The following is a 20,413-nucleotide window of genomic DNA, read 5'->3' on the forward strand; positions in this document are numbered from 1 at the left end:
CAATTTGAGTATTGTTGATTAGGCTGCCTGTCGTGCTTGAAACAACTGCTCTTCTGGTGGGAGCAACATGGCTGTGAAGCAACTGCACTGAAGCAGAGCATCGCAATCAAGGCAGCTGTTATTCCTCGAACTCTGGAGAGTTGCTCACCAGCATTGTAATAGCAAAGGGAGTTTGACCGTGACTATTTCGATCAGGGTGGCCTGCACGGTCGGAGTTTCTTCGGTGCGCTGCGATAGCTCGATCTTTCGTGTCGCAACTGTCATCGAGAGTCACTTTGGTTTTACCAGTCTCAACAACTAATCTGTACTGTTTGGGGAGCTATACAATTTGTTTGTTTCAGAACATGTTCTATATTCGCTGGGGTCAATTGCCTTGAGCCATGGCCTGCTTCTCGCCCACACTGCCACTTCCGACCTTACCTCCGATGAAAGCACCTCGACTTCTGATCCTGAAGTCCGCAACTATGTCGTCCTTGATCTGCTGAGGCGGCACGCCGTACCCACCACCTCCTGGAGTCATGATGATGATACGATCGCCCGCATTCATCTGTACTGTGGCCTTGCCTCCAAGACTGATAGTCCGAACAGTGCCATCTTCAGGATCGCGTCTCTTCCAGATGTTCACGCCACGACTCCCTTCCTCACCGCCAGCCATACCGTAAGGTGGAATGACGCGTCGCTCACTCAAAATCGATACCTGTAGCGGAACACGGAACTCGATATCGCGCACGCAACCATCACCGCCCGGATGCAAACCACGACCGCCCGAACCTTTGCGTATGCTGAATTCGTGGAGGAGAACTGGATATCGCTTCTCAAACACTTCAGGGTCGCCGATTCTGGTGTTTGTGATGTGCGTATGAACACCGCTTTCTCCGTCCCAATCCGCGCCTGCACCAGATCCACCTGCGATTGTCTCGTAATATCCGAATCCCTTTGTGACCTTTCCCGAATCGTCCATGCCGCCATAGCCGAACGTCAGGTTGTTGCACGTGCCTTGAGACGCACCGCAGGCGCGGAATGCCTTGAAGATCAGGTCAACAATACGCTGAGAGGTCTCGACATTGGAGCCCACGGTGGCCGCCTTGTAGGACGGGGAGATGATGGTCTCGGGCGGAATGACGATCTTGAGTGGTGCCAGGCATCCTTGGTTCAGCGGCATATCGGATGGTACAAGAGAACGAAGACAATACATGATCCCAGAATATATGATCGCCGGAGGACAATTCAGATTGTTGTAGGCCTCCGGCCCTGACCCTGTAAAGTCGAATGTGGCATCACCGGTCGTACCATCGATACTGATGCTAAGGCAGAAGGGAGACCCATCGTCCATGTAGTCGATGGCAGATAATTGGCGATAGTCAAAGCGATGAGCGACGCCCTTGAGTAGATCTCGAACAGCATTCGCTGCGTTTGTCTGGATGGCTTGCATGTAGAACTCCACCACCGGCCATGTGTATTCCCGAACCAACGCTTGAATAAGGTGAATACCACGGTTGTTGGATGCTACGGCGGCTCTGAGATCTGCGAGATTGTCGTTGAGCGTACGCGTTCCGGAACAGCCAGGGTATGAGCTTGGTACATCGTATAGGTGATGCACAAGGCCCGACTCGTCGAAAACACCTTCCTTGACCATTTTGAATGATTCCACCGCGGCACCCTCTTGCCAGAGCTCAGTCGAGTTTGGCGGCATGGAGCCAGGGATGATTCCTCCGATATCAGCATGGTGGCCACGATTAGCAACGAAGAACATGATCTTTGTTGGATTGGTATCAGAATCGAAAACCGGAGTCGTCACTGTCAGGTCCGGAAGATGAGTGCCTCCAGAAGAAGGCGTGTTCGAGAGTATCACATCGCCAGGCTTTAGCTCTCCCGGCTTGTAACGACGAGCTTGATAAGCGATGGCATAAGACATAGAACCGAGATGTCCAGGAATGTGCGGTGCATTGCATACCAGCGAGCCTTTCGAGTCGAAAACAGCACATGAGAAGTCCAGCCTTTCCTTGATGTTGACGCTGATACTCGTCTTCTGCATGGTCTGGCCCATCTGCTCTGCAACAGACATGAACCTATGCGAGAAGACCGACAGCTGGATGGGGTCGACCACCTCGGTAGAGGCAGCTTTGCGCTCAGTGTCGAGTAGATCGATGATGACGTGCTGTGAGAGAATAGAAGCTTCGCTTGCAGCATCGAGGACGATGGTCTGAGTTTTGTCAATGATCAAAGCAGGACCGCGGATTCGAACGCCGGGCTTGAGGTTAGCCAGATGGTAAAGACTTGCATCAGTCCAGCCTTGGTCTGCGAAAAAAACCCTCCTGCTATTCCCAGTGACCACTGGACTGACTGGTGGACTTGCAGCAATACGTTGCAATTCGCTGAAAGGGCTCGGGAGTTCTATATTCATGGCCTGCCCGACACTCCTGACTCTCACGTCGTCGACAAGGACTTCTCTTGACTGTGTAAATCCGAACTCTTGGCGATGCCTGTCTGCGAAGGCTTGTAGGAGTCCTTCGGTAGTCTCTTCTCTCTGGACGGTGAGAGTGGTGTCCGTACCAGCGTATCTGAGGTTCAGGAAGAGTTCATGCTTGACTTGGTCGGCGCTGAAACCTTGTGCGATCAAGTCTCTCGTGCCTTTCTCACAAAGCTTAGCGTAACGCGCATCAATGCGACCATATGCTTCGGGAGCAAGCGTTGTGGCCTCTGGCTGTTGGTTTTCGACGACGACATCTGCTAACGCCATACCGTAAGCAGAAAGGATACTCGAGTAACGCGGAATGAGTGTTCTGCGAATGCCCAAATCTCTGGCCACCGCAACAGCATGTTGACCGCCAGCTCCGCCAAAGCAAGCCAGATTGTGGGCTGCCGTCTCAAAGCCACGCCCCTCGCTCAGCTTGCGGATGGGTCGCGTCATAGTGGCATTGGCCACGGCGAGGAATCCAGAAGCGACTTGTTCTGGCGTGAGAGAGGTCTCGCCTTCCTTTTCCGCGTTGATGAGCTCCGTCAGGTCGGTGAACTTCTGCTTAACCGTTGCTAAATCGAGTGGGCGAGGGAAATAGTCTGGAACGATACGTCCAAGCAAGAAGTTCGCGTCGGTGACAGTCAAGGGTCCGTTGCGTCCACTGAAGAAGAATTAGTTCCATACTCAAAGTCCGAGTTGAGTATGACTTACTAGCATGCGGGACCTGGATTGGCCGCAGCAGACTCGGGGCCGACAACGAACATGCGATTGCGCCAGAACAGCATAGACCCACCACCAGCTGCCACAGTATTGATATCAAGTTGAGGACATTGGATTGAGACTTCAGCGATGGCTGTCTCGAAAACATGCTCGAAAGCTCCGGAGAACCTCGATACATCAGTCGATGTGCCACCCATGTCAAAGCCGAGCACTGGTGTACCATCCTTCTCGTCATAGCACGTCTTTGCATACCCAGTAATACCGCCAGCAGGGCCAGAGAGAATGGCTCTCAAGCCTGTGAACCTCGAGAACGTTGTCAGACCACCATCGCTCTGGCTCAACAGAAGCTTGTTTGCGGATGCGCTGTCCTTGAGCTCGCCCTTGAAACTCTTGCGGAAACCGTCGAGGTAGGTCTGGGTAATAGGATTCAGGTAGGCGTCGGCTACTGCTGAATTGGCTCGAGAGAGGACTTTGATCATTGGTTGCAACTCAGAGCTGACGGCAAGCGTTTTAAATCCAATCTCTCGTGCGACTTGGGCTACTACGCGTTCATGGTCGGGGTAGGTGTACGAATGCACGAAAGCAATTGCAAGACTGTGGAAACCTTCCTCCCAGATAGCCTCTAGATCTCTGCGCACGGTGTCAAGGTCAGGAACTCGAAGTACACGTATAGCTTCACCGGTCAATCCTTCGGTGAGAGCGGGATCGCTGGCGATGTCGATGGATTGCGGATTTGGGTCCTCGGCGAAGCCTTCGATCGTGACACGCTCGTCGACTTCTAAGACTTTCGAATAGAGCTTCTGCAATCGCTCAACGGAGAGATCAAAGATGGAAGGGCGAGCTTGGTTTCCGATTTTGAGCAAGTCACGGAAGCCTTTGGTCGTGACCAGCACCACCGGATCTCCGGCTCTCTCGAGAAGGGCGTTTGTTGCAACAGTCGTGCCCATGCGTATGGATTCCACGGGTGCCAGGTCAAGAGGAGTACCGGGCGGAATCTTTGTCTTGGTCGCAAGCTCCAGTATTCTTCTTATGCCTTCGGTCGGCGCATCTGAGTACTCCTCTGGAAAGACGGACAACAGTTTGAAGATGACCTCTTCTTGACCAGGTATCTGTGCCCAAAAATCGCAGAAGGTGCCACCGCGATCAATGGCAATACGAACACCTCTCGGAGGCATTTTATGAATTTGTGAGTATGTTGCAGCAAGATGACTGAATGGACTGATCTTGATTGAGTTGACATTGCTATGGATAGATGATCAGACTCCAGCTTGTGTTTATATTGAACATTGCAGGCACGCGCAATCTGGTTGACGCAATGTGGAGCTTCGGCTTTCATGCATAGATGCCGCTGGCTTGAGTGATATGGCGCCAAGTGACCGGTTAGGCGGACGAATTGCCGAGCATGCACTCTTATCAGTCGCTGTTATCTGCTTATCGTACGCTCTTCACGCGCGTCTAACATACCGAGCATACATCAAGCATATATTTGGTATTATGATTGGCTTATCTTGTTGGTGAATTTAAGCATGTGGCTGCCATGAATGCGTCAGGACATTGCCTATCAAGGACGAACGAGCAAGACCAACCCTGGTGCGACTTGTATAATTCCAGGCACAATTCTCCGATCTGAAGGCGCTCGGGGTCCTATTTCATTCCTCCTTTGAAAACATGCCTTCCGAGCGCGTTCCAATGCAGGACTCATCCGAGAAAGGAATGGCTGTCTCACCGGCCTTCGACAAATCGACTGTGATCAATACTGGTGAAGATGTCGAGATTGGCACTTCTGAGCTCTACGTCGATCCCAAAAAGGAGGCTGCGATGATGAGAAAGTTTGATGTCTGTGGTCCCCACCATGCAACGGATGATGGCGGAGTCTGACCTTCCTTATAGCTCGTGGCCATTGGTCTTCTCGGCCTATTCTACATGCTCGCAAACTTGGACAGATCCAATATTGGTGAGCAGTACATTCAATCACTCACGGCTCCTGCGATTGACCGAGAACACAGGAAATGCCAAAACAGCAGGGCTTGATGTGGACATTCATCTCAAAGGCAACCAGTATGGAAACGCCGTAACACTTCTCTATGCCACATATGTGCCTTTTGAAGCCCCTGCCGCAATTCTTCTCAAGATCATCGGACCTACGTATCTCTTGAGTTTCTGCGCCTTCGCATGGGGTCTTTGCTGTATGTGCACAGCTTTTGTGGAAGATGTAGGAGGATTGTATACTGTCCGCCTTTTGACTGGTTTGTTCGAAGCTGGCTTGATTCCTTGCATCAACGTCTACCTTTCCATGGTGTACAAGAAAAGCGAGCGAGGTAAAAGATCGTCAGTTATATTTGCGTTCAGTGCGTTCGCATCAGCCTTTGGCGGTCTTCTTGCCTATGGCCTCACCCAAATTCATTCAGGTGGCTATCTGAATGGTTGGCGTATCTTGTTCCTGTTTGAAGGCTTATTGACCATCGTAGTTGTCCCTATCTTTTTCTTCGGATTTCCCAAGACTCCACAAACAGCGTGGTTCCTGACTGAGGAGGAAAAGCGAATGATAGCCGTCCGTTACCAGCAGAATAGCCATTGGGGTATCGATGAGAAGTTTTCTTGGGGCGAAGTCATCAAGGTTCTGAGAGATCCGAAGTGGTATGCCTTGTAAGTTGGGTGTGTTCCTTGTCCATCGCGACAGACCAAGCTGACAGTCCCTAGCTGGATCTTCCAATTTTCGGTGGACGTTTCGCTCTATGGTTTCACAACATTTCTCCCGACCATTCTGACCGGACTGGGTTACAAAAGCTATCACAGCAACCTGATGACTGTTCCCATTTATGCCTGGGGCTTGATCTGGTTTCTTCTGGTAGCCTGGGCCTCAGACCGCTACGGCATGCGCGGACCCTTCATCGCAGGCCCGTTGGTACTTCTGATCATTGGTTATGCCATTCTCATGTCCGTGGAGTCACTTGGCGTTCGCTATTTCGCCTGCTACAGTAAGCCTCAGCCACTTTTCTCCGTCAAAGATCCATCTAACAAGCGAAGTAATTGTGATGGGCATCTACCCTACAACTGGAATGTCCATGATGTGGCTGAGCGACAACGTTGCACAGCATTACAAGCGGGCCACTATGATCGGTCTATCTTTGACTTTCGGAAACACGGCCGGGGTTGCCGTCGGCCAGATTTTCACCTCTGCTGATAGTCCGCGCTACCGGACAGGGATTTCCATCAGTATGGGCCTCGCAGCCGTAGCTCTGGTATGCGTCTTTTCTCTTATGCTTGGAATGACGGTAGTGAACAAGAGACGTGCCGAGAGAATCAGAAAAGCCGAAGAGGCTGGCACTCCTTTACTACCTCACCCCGAGCTTGGTGATTACGATGTGTTTTTCAAGTACAGTATTTGAGTTCAAGTTCGGTTGTTCGATTTTTGCGGAACATGTTTTACAAATAGCAATGATGGTCTACACCGGGAGTTGCCATAGGGAATGCTTGACTAACAATACACGTCCCGTATTCTGCTTCCAATTTGAAAGGGTTGTCCACGCAGGTGTCAGATGAGCGTGGAGCGCGTGCATAAGGATTGTGAATCCATGCCAGCATAAGTTATGCAAATTAAGCGGAGATCGGTAAGCTCTCCAACAATGAATAGTGTAGAAGCGTCCCTTCATCCTCATAGATTGGATCGACATTCAAGCCGTCCGCATGATGGTTGTCGCTGCTGCGTCGTCGCCAGACTAGGTACCTAGATTTACCAGCCTTCTCGGCACTGTTCGTCACGATGACACATTGTTCGGCTTTGAGCCGAAATCGAGCAGCTTATCAGTCACGCTTTTCGGCCAACCTCACATCCTCCACGCCTATCCTCGAAGGCGGCGCCCGTCAACGACGCATCCAGACTTTGTGATTGTCGCTTTTCTCGTGTATGCAGACATGGCACACGATACTGCCTCACCTCTGACCGAGAACCCGAGTGACGAGTTGCCTCGCAAGCGTGTCAAGCGTAACTACGTCGCGTCAGTTGAGACTCTCGTCTCGAGTCGGTCCTTGATAGCTGATAATCACTTTCTAGCTGCCGCCGATGTCACTCACAAAAAATCAAGTGCAGCGGGGGCCTACCTTGTGGAAGTTGCAGTCACGCCAAGAAGGCGCAGGAATGCCGATATCCTTCGCGTGATCGCAAAGTGACAGTTATGGAGCGCTATCTCAGGACCTTGGAAACAGAAAATGCGGCTTTCAAGCAAGCGCAGAGTGCTGGTTCATCACTTGACCGAACTGTTCGCAATGCGCCAGAAGCTACGGACGGGACGTTACAAGCGGATGATGAGATGCAAAGTCAGCCTACTGTCACGATTGTCAGCAAAGGATCATCCAGCGAACACGAGCGACAAACATCATTTGAGTCAAGTACGGTCTGTACTTCTTTCGGTGACGAGCTGCTTTCTTGTTTCGCCCACGAGGAGATACGCCCCGATGGCACGCCAGCACGTGAATATGCAAGAGACGATTGCTTCAATCGACTCTGTGGCCAAGAATACCAATTACCCAATCGTGTCCAGGCTAATCTGCTGGTGCGAGTTGCTTCTCGCTACATCGTCAATGATTATCATCAATTTCAGATGAAGCCTTTCATGGAAAAGCTTGACCAGCTATACCGGGACGCTTCAATCGGCGAAAGAAGCAACGATCCGGTCTGGATCTGCAAATTCTTTGTCGTTCTTGCATTGGGTGAGCTATATACCAACCAAAGTCAAGATCGGAACAAAGAAACGAAGAACAGTATTCCAGGCACCAACTACTTCCTGACCGCCATCGGATTGCTACAAGATCTTTACGAAGAACCTAGCGTGCAGCAGATCGAGAATCTGCTCTTGTTCGTAAGTCTGCTCGGTCTCTGACAACTCATCAGTCACTCACAGTGCTGTCAGTCTTTTTACTCCAACGCCCTCGGACGCACAAATTCAGCTTATGTCTACGGTGGCATCGCTCTTCGATTGAGTCTGATCCTGGGACTACATCGCCGCAAGCAGATCGATCAGATACACGATGAAGTAGAACTCGAGAATAGCAGGCGTGTCTGGTGGACAGTCTATACCTTTGACCGGATATACAGCTCACGTCTTGGTCGTCCTGTCACAATCCACGATACCGACATTGATGTTCCCATGCCTTCATCGAACCACCTAGATCCTATTAATCGCAATAAATTCGAAGCTCCGGATCATCTTTGTGCTAACATTCGACTTGCTCGCATCACAGGCCAGATCCTGAATGACTTGTGTGGTGCTGCTTCTCATGATAATGGTTCTTTCCTATCAGAAGTACGGAGAATTCTTAGGGATCTGCGCTCGTGGGACAAGGAATTGCCTGAAAGTCTGAGGTGGAGGTTGGGTGGACCAAGATCATTGTCGTCCCTCCATCTACACTTCAACCTGTGCATTATCCAAACCACCCGCCCGGTCCTGATGCACATGTTCAAACGAAGAAATCCTTTCAGGCAACACGCCGTACCAAATAACGCTACACTAAACGCGAAATCTCCAGCTTCCCTACTGGACGTCACGAATCAAGCAGAGAGTGCTCAAGCATTCCCCCCAACGACACTCGCGCTCGGCGAAGCCTGCGTGCAGGCTGCACGTGCAAGCAATAACATATTGACACAGTGTTTTATCGACAACTCTCTCGCAGTGTTTGGCTATTTCGACGCCCATTATCTTTTCAGCTCCACCCTGATTCTTATCATGTCCGCGGTGATGGAGCCAAATCCCAGAGATTCAGACGCAGTCCAGACCGCACTGAATCTACTCAACACCATGCAGAACTGCGGGAACGTTTCTGCAAAAGCTTACTATATTCGCTTGGACTGCATCAAAACGCGTATAGCCAAGCTCAAAGGCGACATCTCTAGAAAGGATGGTGCTACCGCTACCAGATCCTTGACCGGTCCAGGCATGTCCGCTGGGGAAGTTGACCAGAATGTGAATAGTCTAAGTCAAGAACCACCGGCAACACTGCTTTCCCACAACATCTTCTCAGCGCATAACTCAAGTGAAGAGCTATGGCTCTCGAATCCATTTCCATATGACGAAGCGACAGACAAGCACTTGGCCTTGGATTTCGCAGCCGACCCTCTCGACAATCCTTTCATTCGTAATTTTCTCAGCGAGATTGATGGCGGAGACGGTTTTAATGGCATGACGTCGACCCTGGGCAACAATTTCAGTGTCGGAGAGACTTGGGGAGTCGATCTGGACCACGATTTGATACACTTCTGATCCTTGACGTTTGCCGGCTATCTCCATGGGGACAAGGACAGTCTCAAAACCACTTCTCCTCCATGTCTTCTTCAACTTACTGTGGCGGTCCAGCTATCCGACCAGATCAACTGTTCAAAATTGCTTATCTAGCTATCTGAAATTTCTTTTGGAACCACACGTTGATAACCCACGATAAGAAATTCTCGGCTGGTCCATAAACATGCCGGCCGTCGCCCGCGCTTCGCATCGAAGAGATACGTAGTTTATCAACACAATGGACTGACACAACATGGTTACTGTTTCTATTCAGTCCTCACCAAACGAACTTCCCAAGGTCATTGGCACCTCCCCGAACATGAAACCAAAAGTTCTTGTCGTCGCCCATGGTGTTCGCTCTTTGTCACCTTCGCTTTCAGAACAGATCGATGCAAACTACCACATTATCAACTATGACTGCGACAACACTGATGAATGTAAACGAAGAATGATGCCAGGTGGGCTGTACTCCGAAATCGACGCCATCGTGGAGACCGGATGGAAGAAGAGCGCACCCTTTCTGAATCACAATCTGTTCAGTGGCGACATGGTACAAGCATACCCTTCAAGTGTAAAAATAGTGTCTTGTTCTGGACACGGATACGATGCGTGAGTCCTGCCTACGCTAGATCTTCTTGGATCTCGCCGCAATCGTGCTGACCTCCCATGTTGTTCCAGAGCGGATATACCTACCCTTACTGCGCGTGGTGTATGGTACTGCAACACACCAGATACATGCACGACTTCGGTAGCCAACACAGCTATTTTCCTGATCCTTAATGTTCATCGCTACTTCGGTTTCGCAGAGCATTGCGTGCGCATTGATGCATGGTCGGCTTCAAGGGCCCTTGGCTCTGTCGCTATAGATCCAATTGGACAGACTTTGGGCGTTGTCGGTCTAGGATCTATTGGTCTTGCGACTGCACAAAAAGCCGCTACTGCACTCGAGATGAGAGTGCATTATTATGGTCCACGACGCAAGCCTGACGCCGAAGCTAAGATCCCTGGAGGAGCAGTATGGCATACTAGCTTGTCAAGCCTGTTGCAAGTCGCGGACTGCATATGCCTTGCCTGTCCTCTTACGAAGGAGACGCATCACCTGATGGGGACTGCCGAGTTTGCGGCTGCAAAACAAGGATTGCGGGTGGTGAATGTGGCGAGAGGACAGCTTATTGATGAGGAAGCACTGATCACAGCTATGATCACAGGAAAGGTGTGCGGTGTTGGACTTGACGTATACGAGAATGAGCCAGTGGTTGACGAGCGCTTGAAAAATGATCCGATGGTGACGATTCTCCCACACATCGGGGTGTGCTCTCAGACATGCTGGGGAGAGTTTGAGCGAAGGAATTGGGAGAACATTGATGGTTTCTTTTTGTCGGCAAACAAGAAGCCTTTGACCCCTGTCAACGTTATAGAATGAAATGAAGATGCTGACTTTTTTATCAATCTCATTCGTGGCAGTGGTCTGAATCACGAGCCAACGCGTCGCGAGAATCTTGACGTAGAATTAATCAACTGCTGCCAACCGAGCTTATGTGTGATTAGCCATCAGACGCGAGTCTCAACCGTGGTGATCAAGAATAGTTCTCAGTACATTGTTTACATGTACGTTTGTTGACCAAATTCATTGACCAAGGAGTTTAATGTAGGCTCAGGGTGACCCGATGGACGATGGTTGCGACGGAATTTCTTCGGCAAAGCATATGGAAGCTCAGCAATTTTTTGTCGTCGATAGCATCGTTTATCCCTTTGTGAGAAACACTCAGGCGTCGCTCTGTTGTTCATCGTATCTTCTGGCCCACTGATATATCAACAATATGTCGATAGCAGAGATGAATATCCCGCAACCAAAAAACAGTGGAGATGATCCTGACAGCTCGTGGCTGAAGGCGGAGATGAGCGACGTCAAAGCTTTTTGCGACACCAACACTCCTCTTTCTCGTCCCAACACTTCTTGTATACTATGGACATGTTCGCTTGAACGGATCGAAATTGGAAGAAGTACTCGCTGCGTTTCCTGATAATTCAAAGTCTCCAGCCACCTTCCCTCGGTTGATCTTTGTCACTGCAGAAATGCACAAGTGCAAGATATACCGTGAGATGTTCTGAGCCTCGAGCCTTGGTGGCGTCCGCTATCGACACTGCGGGAGCCATACACCGCGCACTTTCCCACTTGTGAGCAACTATTCTGTAGGTATGCCTCACAAAGCCAAAAGTGGAAGTTGTATCTCGGCTGTGGCGGAGAACAACTTCCCTTCCTGCCGCTTCATTTTCTGCCTTTCAATCGCAGTTCAATGCCTCGTGTAATAGCTTGAGTTCTTCCTGCATCTTTCTTTGTCCATTCCTTCAGCCTCTCATTCAATCTTCTATCCCCTTCTAATTATACCACGAATCTCCAGATTCGGCATTCCTTTAATCATGAAGTACAGCGTTTCTATTGCAGCTCTGTTTGCTGTCTCGGCGCAATCGGCAAGCGCACTTTCTACTCTCAGCACCCGAATTGGCCTTTCCACAGCCACCATTACAGCGACCTCATTCCAGACTGCGACATCCACCATAACCAGCTTCTCCGATCTCACGTCCACCGTCACGACATGTCATGTCGGGACTGCCACTCCGATCGATCAAGCTATCCCCATGCCATTCTTGCTTGCATCAGCATCGGCCTGCACTAGCAGTATCTTTGGATCCGGATCAGTCTACTGGAATCGCAAATGCTCTGGCTCCAGCCTGAGCGGAGGCACAACTATTCGCGCTTATGCCAACAATCAAGGCATTGGCGCGCCTCTGAGTCTTGCCGTGATGGCATGCAGCATGCTTCCGAGCTACGGCACACCTTGTGCGGGAATCAATGTCTACTCGAACGGTTACATGACTCAATACTACCTGGTGAATGGGGATCTGGCTCTTGAGTCTGCAGCTGCGAATTTTGGGGTCATCGAAAAATACACGACTAATCCTTGCGAGGGCATTGCGATAGCCACAATAACTAGTCTCTATCCTGTCATCGAAACTGTGGCCGCTGTTTACACATCAACATATGAGACAAGCTACCTGGAGACTATCACTGTTTTGCTTCCCGACCCGACCACATCAATTGCTTCGAATACAAGCACATCTTTCTCAATTTATTCGAACACCACTACCAGCGCACCTGCTATCACACTCCCTCCTGTCCTTGCCCATCGCACATCAACTCGGGTAATCCTCCCGGTTGCAAACGCAACGACCAACACCACCCTACCGACCCTTGTCTTCTTCTTGAACTCAACCACCGTCACCATCATCCCCGTTGCAGTGATTGCAAACAGTACCATTATTTCCTCATTTACTTCTGCATCTTCTTTCAGCAACTCGACCATAACTGCCGCAACATCATACAACCACACGAGCGCCACAGCTACGCCATCTACCAACTATACAGGCACACCATCTTCGTCCTCATTGGAATCGGGCAATCCAAGAGGCGCTAGCCTCGCCTCCATATCGAACACAACTTCCGCCACCTTCGCAGACATTACAAGATCTTCTTCAATCTACTTGAACACAACCTTCAACTCAAATTTTCCCACAGCCACGTCTTCATCACCTGCATTCCAGAACACTTTCAGCTTGCCACAACACAACCACACTGCTTCTACCAGTAGTGTTCCTGTCGCTATCGCCTTTCCGACGATTCCAAACTCTCTCAGCACGGGTGACTTTCTCAGCTCAATCGCGAGATCTTCCTCGAGCGGGCCCATCCCATCGACAGTACAGACCACCGCAGCCTTCAGCGCCACTGCGTGTCCTTCCACCGTCGAGGACTACCCCGCTTCGCAAAAGACGACTTTTCTTGCGACGCAGACCATCGCTGAGTACTCGATCGCCCAGACTGCAGCTCCTGCGTCATCTTCAAGCTCCACAACCGAGCACGGAGGCCAAGAAACAAAATACACCACATCAACAGTGTACAGCACTTCCATACAAACCGTGACCGCCTGCCCACTAGGCGTCGTGAGCTGCCCGGCTTCGGAGAAGACCACATACTACACCGATGTTGTCCTGGCCTACACCACAATTTGCCCTGTTTCCGCCGCAGCTATCAGCGGTGCTGCTACCGTCACTCACGCTGCTCAGTCGGCCACTTATTCCGACATGAGCCTCAATTCCGCATCGGACCATCCATCTCGCAACATCTCCTACACCACCTCGACTCTGTACAGCACATCTGCTCAGACCATCACCGCTTGCACTTTGGGCGTGAAGAATTGTCCTGCTTCGGAGAGGACTACTTACGTGACCGATGTTGTGAAGACGTACACGACTATTTGCCCTGTTCTGGCTTCCGCGACAGACGTTGCCGAAATCTATCCAGCGGCCACCCAATTGTCAAATGGCTCGACTTCCGCCACCAGCACAGATTCAATCTCTGCGACCATCAACACTTCATTGTCCCGATCAGTCTCCAAGTCCACTTCTCCCAAGTCGCAAGTCGTTTCGATGTATCGTTCGAAGGTTGTTGTAGCCTCGGATACCGCCGCTGCCTCTATTCCAAGTGCGATACCACTTTTCACCGTGGACGGAAGAATGAGAACAAGCACCGTCGGTCTGCCCGTGGTCCTTGTCTCGTCTTCTGCCTCGACCATCGTTGTCAGTCAGGGTTCTGCCGCCTCATGGTCTGAGAGTGCTGGAGCTCGAGCCGCTGGCCACTCGGATGCCTCTATTCCCTATGTCAAAACTGATGCAACCAGCTCCCACGTCTTTGTCACCACAATTCCACCGCACAAGAACGCGACTCCCGCAGCTTCTTCCACGGCAAAGAGCAGTGCTACATCCGCAATCATCCACAGCTCTGCTACCCACGTATTATACACAGGCTCAGCTTCAGTGCTGCAGGGAAGCATACTCTCTACAGTCATCGGTCTTAGTTGTTTTAGTCTCGGAATTGCAGTGATCATGTAGTATATAATTTAGCAACCCACTTCGTTCGTCATTACAATCAACTTTCCCCTGTCGTGCTTAGTACACCTTGACCAAAAATCTCTATGCTACGGAATTATTTTGTCTGAAATTGCAAACCGCGACGCTGAACCTTAGCAAGTGCTTGATAATTGAATGACTCTTTTGTTTCTGGCAGCACACTGTGACTCATATCCAGATCGACTTGGAAGGTGTATATAGCAAGCAGACCGTCTCTTGAATTGACACTATCAATCATAAGACTTTGGAAACTACGATCTTCTGCTTACTGAAAAGATAGCCATATCTTTGTCGCTCCTTCTCTGCATCAACAATGGCTTCGAATCCGGCGTCGAAACCCCAAACATGGACGCGGGGTCAATACCACATCACTTCCGACAAGTCTCTACTCGATCTCACCGCCATCAACAACGCTTTTGACCAAGATTGGATATATTGGACAACTCGCGCCCCAGAAGAGATACTGCAACAAGCCATCCAAGGATCGTTTTGTTTGGGCCTATACAACACCAACAACAGCACACAAATTGGCTTCGTCCGCCTCATCACAGACAACACTACTTTCGGCTACGTGACAGATTTATACGTCCTTCCTGAATATCAAGGCACTGGGTTGGGAGGTTGGCTGATTGACTGCATCGATGATTATCTCGAAGCTAAACCGTATCTGCGGTGGACGATGCTGAGGACGTCGCAGGGAAAGAGTCGAGAGGCTTATGAGAAGAGGCTTGGGATGGTTGTGTTGGAGAGCAGGGCTGAAGAGTCTGGGCCTTGGATGATGGGGAAGAAGGGCAAGGCTTTCTGGGGATAGAATATCATTGTTTCGGTCGTGTATACCTTGTAGAAGAGCCGCTGTTTCCTCTGTAGAAGTATTTGACCGCGTAGTACGACCGGGATTTAACCTTTGTTCAGTGATCTAGCCGGGGCTTCCGAGCTTCGCTGCTGCTGATGAGAACTTGCTCGGGACCTCGTTGCTCCTCTTTTCTGACTTCTTTCTCTTTCGGCTCGATATCAGAAGACTCGATTTCAAACAAAATCAGTGTTCTTTCTGTCGCGAGACAAATCTGTCGTGGCTCTGAGGCATACCTGCCCTACGGCTTCCTTCCGGGAAGGATCAGACTGCGGGAAAGCCTTGATTCTAAAATGATGCCTCGCCTCGACAACAAGGGCAACGAGACTCGCCCACGCACGCTACCTGGAGTCCTGCAAGACCAATCTCTACATACATCAGCGATTGCCACTGTCCGCGATCGAGGGAGCCGCCCCTACTCTACGGGTTTGTGAGTGCAGCTTTGAATCTGGGGAAGCTTCGTCCCACTCATCGCAAACAAGAACCACGCAAGATCTCGTAGGCGTTGCCTTCAGGATCTCTTCGGCTTGTGTATCGAACAAGACTATTCGCCGAACTTCCCAATTATTCAATGCAGCATAAGACCTTGGACCAATACTGTAATACGGAACAGCGAGAGTTGCAACGTCCACCTCATTCAGTGCACGATGAGCCCATCCACGTCGCACGCCACTTGGCGCGCCCGATCCTCCACCAAAGGGGCTGGCATTCGCAAACTTGATATGGCTAGGCAGCCAGATTCCTACACCTCGTATCGTGGTTACCGTGCCTCAATTCATCTGCCTGTTGGAAGATCGCCGCATCGATACGAGAAGGAAGAGACTCCTGCATCGATAAGCAGCTGCCAGAACACGAATAGCGACAACCATTGATCAAACTCCGACCAGACTTACTCAATTCACTTGCGACGACTCGCAGTGTTTGCTCGAAACTTGCAGCCTTCGAGATTTCTACCAGCGCTCTCTGGTGAACGCGATTCGTGCAGCCATGGCAAATATGACTGGCTTGAGTCAGGACTCATGCTGGCTTTGGAGAAACCGTTGAGCACGCGAGCAATCCCACGCGGGTCGGCATGAACCCTGGAACATGGAAATCTGGAGCCATGACGCCCTGGCGCTACAGATGCGCCGAAAAATGCTTGCACAGCCGCAGCAGGAGTGGAAGCGAACAGCGGTATGCGAGAAATGACAGTGCGCTCTAAACCCGGAGAGGAAATTGTTCGTCGGACTGGTCCAAACAAACGAGTGAAACTAGGGCGAACAACCCGGAGTTGGGACCCCCTTGTACTCCGCATTTAATCTACCTTCACGCACACACGCTATGTCAAACGCCCTTCAGAGCCAGATCAGACATCGAATATGCGATCAATTTCACAATAGGGCATGAGATCACGCGACCACCGAAACACAAACTTATCTCTCCTTCTTTTCAATACATTCCGTTAACATGACAATTCACGAACAGAGAATTTCCTTTGATGCAATTATCAGCTTTTAGGACACAAATCACTCACCACCACGCGGAACACTTTCAAGCAGCTTCCCTCTGCGCACGAGATCAACACATTGATATGTCAAGGTGGAATCGAGGGTGGCTTGCGATTCCGTCACAGGACCACTGGACGCAAGCTGGCCTGCTGGACTCAACTCAAGCACCCTCAGGAATCTTACGACAGGCTCGGACTCGACTCACATTCCCATCGACATGGCTTCCAAGACGAAAATCCTCCTTTATCAAGGCGACTATCATGGTTACTTCTATCTTCTTCTGGGTGCTCCTCATCCGCAAGTACTATTTCGTCGTTGAACCATACCCGTACACAAGCCTGGATGAAAGACCACCTCAGATACAGGAGGACGACACCCATCATATTTTCCGGAACATAGATCGAGGTCCGACAAGTCGCACACCTTTGTTCATTCGGGCTTACAACTCTATGAGTGACGAGTGCGTGGAAGAATGGGTTGCGCATCATCAATGGGGCCCCGCATGCACTGGAACGGATCTCAGCGCAGGACTCTCGATTGACGGAGTGTGGGCTTGGGTAAATGGCTCAGATCCGTTGCAGATAACGACACGACAACGCTATAAGCCCGATAAAGCCATGAAGATGGACGCTGCTCACAGATATGTTGAGCACAATGAACTGCTCTACTCCATGCGCTCCGCCCTCACATCCCTAGGCGAGGATACTATGCAGAGACTGCACATTCTTGCCAGCGCGTACCCTCACGCAAATGGCAGTGATGAAGTCATGGCTGGGCAAATTCCTTACTGGCTGGAAAACAACAAGGCACTCACCAATAAAAGTCGCATTGTGCTGCACCATGACGCAGACTACTTCAAACTAATCGAAAAGCCTGGAACCAATTTTACATCATGGGAAAGAGGAGAATGGAAGGAAGCCGCCATTCCCACCTTCAATTCACTCGCCGTGGAATCACAAATACAGAACATTGAGGATACATCGTCTGACCAGCTTGTCTACTACAATGACGACTTTTTCACGCTGCGAAAACTCTCCGTGTCCGACTTCACAACCCCCTTGTACGGACCGGTCATCAAAACGCTCACGAGGTTGACGAGCATGTACTTGCCAGCGAAAGATACATTTTGGCGAACCATCAATCCAGCAGGCGAAGAGCCGGGTATCAAACGTGCTGCGTGGGTTCTTGGTATGCGCTTCTCATTACGCCCTTACTACTACATCACCCACCATCCTCGGACTCTTTGGCTTCCACTACTTCGAGAAGCTGCTCAGACCTTCCCTGAGGCCTTCACCGATACCGCGCTGTCACGATTCCGTGCGCAAGAAGATGTTCCGGCATCTGTTCAGGCCGTGTTCTTGGGATCATGGTATGTTGTAGAAAGACACCGTGAAGCATTGCTATGGACATGGACCATAGCGAAATGGGGAGGAAGAAGCGGTACACTGTCCTCAAAGCTCAAAGCTCGCATGTGGAATGAATTGGCCAATGAGGAATCACCGTCAGCGTCTCGTCTGAGCATTCCCATGCCTGTCCGGGTCCCGGTGAAAGACCGCCATGTTTTCCAAGCTGCAAACGTTAGCATGCCTACTTCGACAGAGTACTCTTTCTCAAGCAAGGACGGATATGCGCTAGCATATGTTGACTCAACTTGGCCTTGGAACCGACCCAGGCATGGCTACCCAGATCTCACAAGAGGCCTTCTTGAGAACAACCAGACAGTCGACGGGTCCAAGCTCCTCAGAGACCCCAGCTTCATCCCCGCTAGAGCATGTGTGATCAAGCGCTCAACCTGCTTTGAATCCTATACGCAGAACGAGACCGCCAACAACTTTTTCAAGCGCATAGCTTTTGAGAGACCCGAATGTGGCGATTGCATTATCACTGCCCTAATCGGTGCGAGTGGGATATCTGGTATTGACAAGTTCTTGCCGCATCACCAGGCTGACAGGGATCCTGGACTTCATGCAGACGCTCTCACCCTCCCTCCGCATCTGCCTCTGACCTCCGACTGGGCGACAACGGACTTCTCCATGAAAAACGCCATACCAAAGGGCTCTCTCGAAACTGGCATGACTCTTCGAACCTGGTGTACCCGACTCATTCAGAGATATTCCTACGTCCTCGGCTCGGTCGAAAGCGACTTCTACAAGGTAGAAAGAGCCAACACATTGGAGACCAAATTGGACGAAGTGGAGCTCAAGGTAGAAGAGGAGTTGAATACTATTGGATCAAGCTATCCCAAGTCGGAGGATCATACGTACGAAGATTGGAGATCTCGATTGGGATGGTCTAGAGGACCGCTCGCATTCTTGTGTCTCAATGACGATGTGAAGGATACTGGCAAACTTCGCGACCGCATCGACGAGCTATTGATGACCTTCTTTGACAGGATGTGGCCTAGCAGGATGAGCTTTGAGAAACAGGTCTGAAGCCTTTGTTGGAAGAAAGTAATCATGATGATTCTATTCGACATGCATATAAACGAAAACTTAGAATGCAGCAACGCCTTGACAGAAGCAGTGATGCTTTGTCACCTTATCAATCTTCCCCAGCCTTGGGCTCTGTCTCTCACTATGCCCATGTTGTCCATATTCAGCACACCTACGTCGTTCTGGATCAACCTCCTCCACACCAGCTCCCTCATATTCGGCGGTTGTGCTGGTGTGTCCCAGTACCGTGCTAACAGGCCTCGCTCTTTTGCACGCTCAATTTGCAAAGCAATATTGCTCTGAGATCTTGTTTTGGCGTCTCGCGACAGTGCTTTGTTCCACTGAGTAGAGGCATAGTACGAATTCGACACGTTGTAGATAAAGTAGTCATCCGTGTCTTGTTCGGACACAAGCTGACTGAGCTCAGCATCCCAGAAGACGTCCCGATAGGTGTTTTCGTTGAGAAATGGAGTGTTGCCGGTTCCGACGACTGTCAACGGACGCATCACTCTTGCAGTGCCGTTCCAGTGTGTGAGGTAGCCAAGATCCCTCAATGGCTGTAGTTGCGACACCAGCATGGCAAGTGTCTTCGTTCCTTCGGTCTTCAGGTCGACGAGAAGAACCAGAGTTTGATTGCTTGCAAGCTCAAAGATACTCCGCCAGTCGCCGGTGATTGTACGGGGGTTCCGAGCTCTTATGATGCGTTCCAAGGGATCCAAGTACATGGTTTGCAGAATTTTGCTGGGATGCAGCTGGGACTTATGATGGCCGACGAGGAGATCTGAGTTGCGGAGATGTACGTCGGCTTCGACACTGATGCAGCCTGAGCCCAGAGCTTGGAAGAGGGGGATTCGTTGCGAGTAGTCGTTGTGAGAATGTACAGCGACTGGATATGCCTTGTGGATGAGGGACTGATGCTCGTCATCCCATATGGAAGGGCTTTCTCTTGTAATGTGAGGACTGAATAAATCATCAAGGCCGTCTCCTGGTATACGATGTAATCCCTCCGACAAGTACGCTATCCATACACTGAGACTCAGACATCTGGAATGAGAGTATCAGTCAGTTCGTTCCACAAGAAGAAGCGTCATATCACTCACAGCGTTAAAAGAACCAGAATGATGACAACAAGAGGATTTTGCAAAAGACGAGCTCTTGATCGTAGCAATTGTAAGACTTTGTGACTGTTCGGTCGAGGTGCATGTGCTTCGGCTGATTGACGAGAG

At 50.5% G+C, this 20,413-nt stretch overlaps 7 protein-coding genes across 7 annotated transcripts; 5 read left to right on the plus strand and 2 right to left on the minus strand.

The window, feature by feature from the left end:
- Positions 1-364: 364 nt before the first annotated feature.
- M438DRAFT_269810 (putative 5-oxoprolinase) lies at positions 365-4,353 on the minus strand (the record flags this gene model as incomplete). The annotated part of the gene is made up of 2 exons (XM_029900346.1): positions 365-3,119; positions 3,170-4,353. The coding sequence occupies 2 exons, from the start codon at positions 4,351-4,353 to the stop codon at positions 365-367; spliced, it is 3,939 nt and encodes a 1,312-aa protein (XP_029762438.1).
- A 619-nt stretch (positions 4,354-4,972) lies between these two features.
- M438DRAFT_292581 (high-affinity nicotinic acid transporter) lies at positions 4,973-6,757 on the plus strand. Its single transcript, XM_029901785.1, has 5 exons — positions 4,973-5,014; positions 5,069-5,132; positions 5,185-5,824; positions 5,879-6,156; positions 6,206-6,757. Exons 1-5 carry the CDS (start codon positions 4,997-4,999, stop codon positions 6,565-6,567), a joined length of 1,362 nt encoding a protein of 453 aa, XP_029762439.1. The 5' UTR covers positions 4,973-4,996; the 3' UTR covers positions 6,568-6,757.
- A 336-nt stretch (positions 6,758-7,093) lies between these two features.
- Positions 7,094-9,435, plus strand: M438DRAFT_333166 (uncharacterized protein; the record flags this gene model as incomplete). Its single annotated transcript, XM_029903574.1, has 3 exons — positions 7,094-7,176; positions 7,233-8,037; positions 8,089-9,435. 3 exons carry the CDS (start codon positions 7,094-7,096, stop codon positions 9,433-9,435), a joined length of 2,235 nt encoding a protein of 744 aa, XP_029762440.1.
- Positions 9,436-9,772: 337 nt separating this feature from the next.
- Positions 9,773-10,876, plus strand: M438DRAFT_269428 (uncharacterized protein; the record flags this gene model as incomplete). The annotated part of the gene is made up of 2 exons (XM_029900325.1): positions 9,773-10,062; positions 10,132-10,876. 2 exons carry the CDS (start codon positions 9,773-9,775, stop codon positions 10,874-10,876), a joined length of 1,035 nt encoding a protein of 344 aa, XP_029762441.1.
- Positions 10,877-14,661: 3,785 nt separating this feature from the next.
- M438DRAFT_343747 (uncharacterized protein) lies at positions 14,662-15,241 on the plus strand. The gene has a single exon (XM_029905054.1). The coding sequence runs from the start codon at positions 14,732-14,734 to the stop codon at positions 15,227-15,229; it is 498 nt and encodes a 165-aa protein (XP_029762442.1). The 5' UTR covers positions 14,662-14,731; the 3' UTR covers positions 15,230-15,241.
- Positions 15,242-17,015: 1,774 nt separating this feature from the next.
- Positions 17,016-19,187, plus strand: M438DRAFT_269480 (uncharacterized protein; the record flags this gene model as incomplete). The annotated part of the gene is made up of 2 exons (XM_029900329.1): positions 17,016-18,970; positions 19,052-19,187. 2 exons carry the CDS (start codon positions 17,016-17,018, stop codon positions 19,185-19,187), a joined length of 2,091 nt encoding a protein of 696 aa, XP_029762443.1.
- A 101-nt stretch (positions 19,188-19,288) lies between these two features.
- Positions 19,289-20,218, minus strand: M438DRAFT_269271 (uncharacterized protein; the record flags this gene model as incomplete). The annotated part of the gene is made up of 1 exon (XM_029900317.1): positions 19,289-20,218. A coding segment is annotated over one exon (930 nt), but the record flags the coding sequence as incomplete, so codon positions are not given.
- Between the last annotated feature and the right edge of the window lie 195 nt (positions 20,219-20,413).

This window comes from Aureobasidium pullulans, assembly GCF_000721785.1.
Source record: "Aureobasidium pullulans EXF-150 unplaced genomic scaffold scaffold_5, whole genome shotgun sequence".
NCBI lineage: Eukaryota > Fungi > Ascomycota > Dothideomycetes > Dothideales > Saccotheciaceae > Aureobasidium > Aureobasidium pullulans.

Coding starts and splice junctions, on each gene's coding strand:
- M438DRAFT_343747 (XM_029905054.1), top strand. CDS start 14,732: ATGGCTTCGAATCCGGCGTCGAAACCCCAAACATGGACGCGGGGTCAA.
- M438DRAFT_292581 (XM_029901785.1), top strand. Junction 5,133..5,184: donor CTTGGACAGATCCAATATTG/GTGAGCAGTACA, acceptor CCGAGAACACAG/GAAATGCCAAAACAGCAGGG. Junction 5,825..5,878: donor GATCCGAAGTGGTATGCCTT/GTAAGTTGGGTG, acceptor GACAGTCCCTAG/CTGGATCTTCCAATTTTCGG.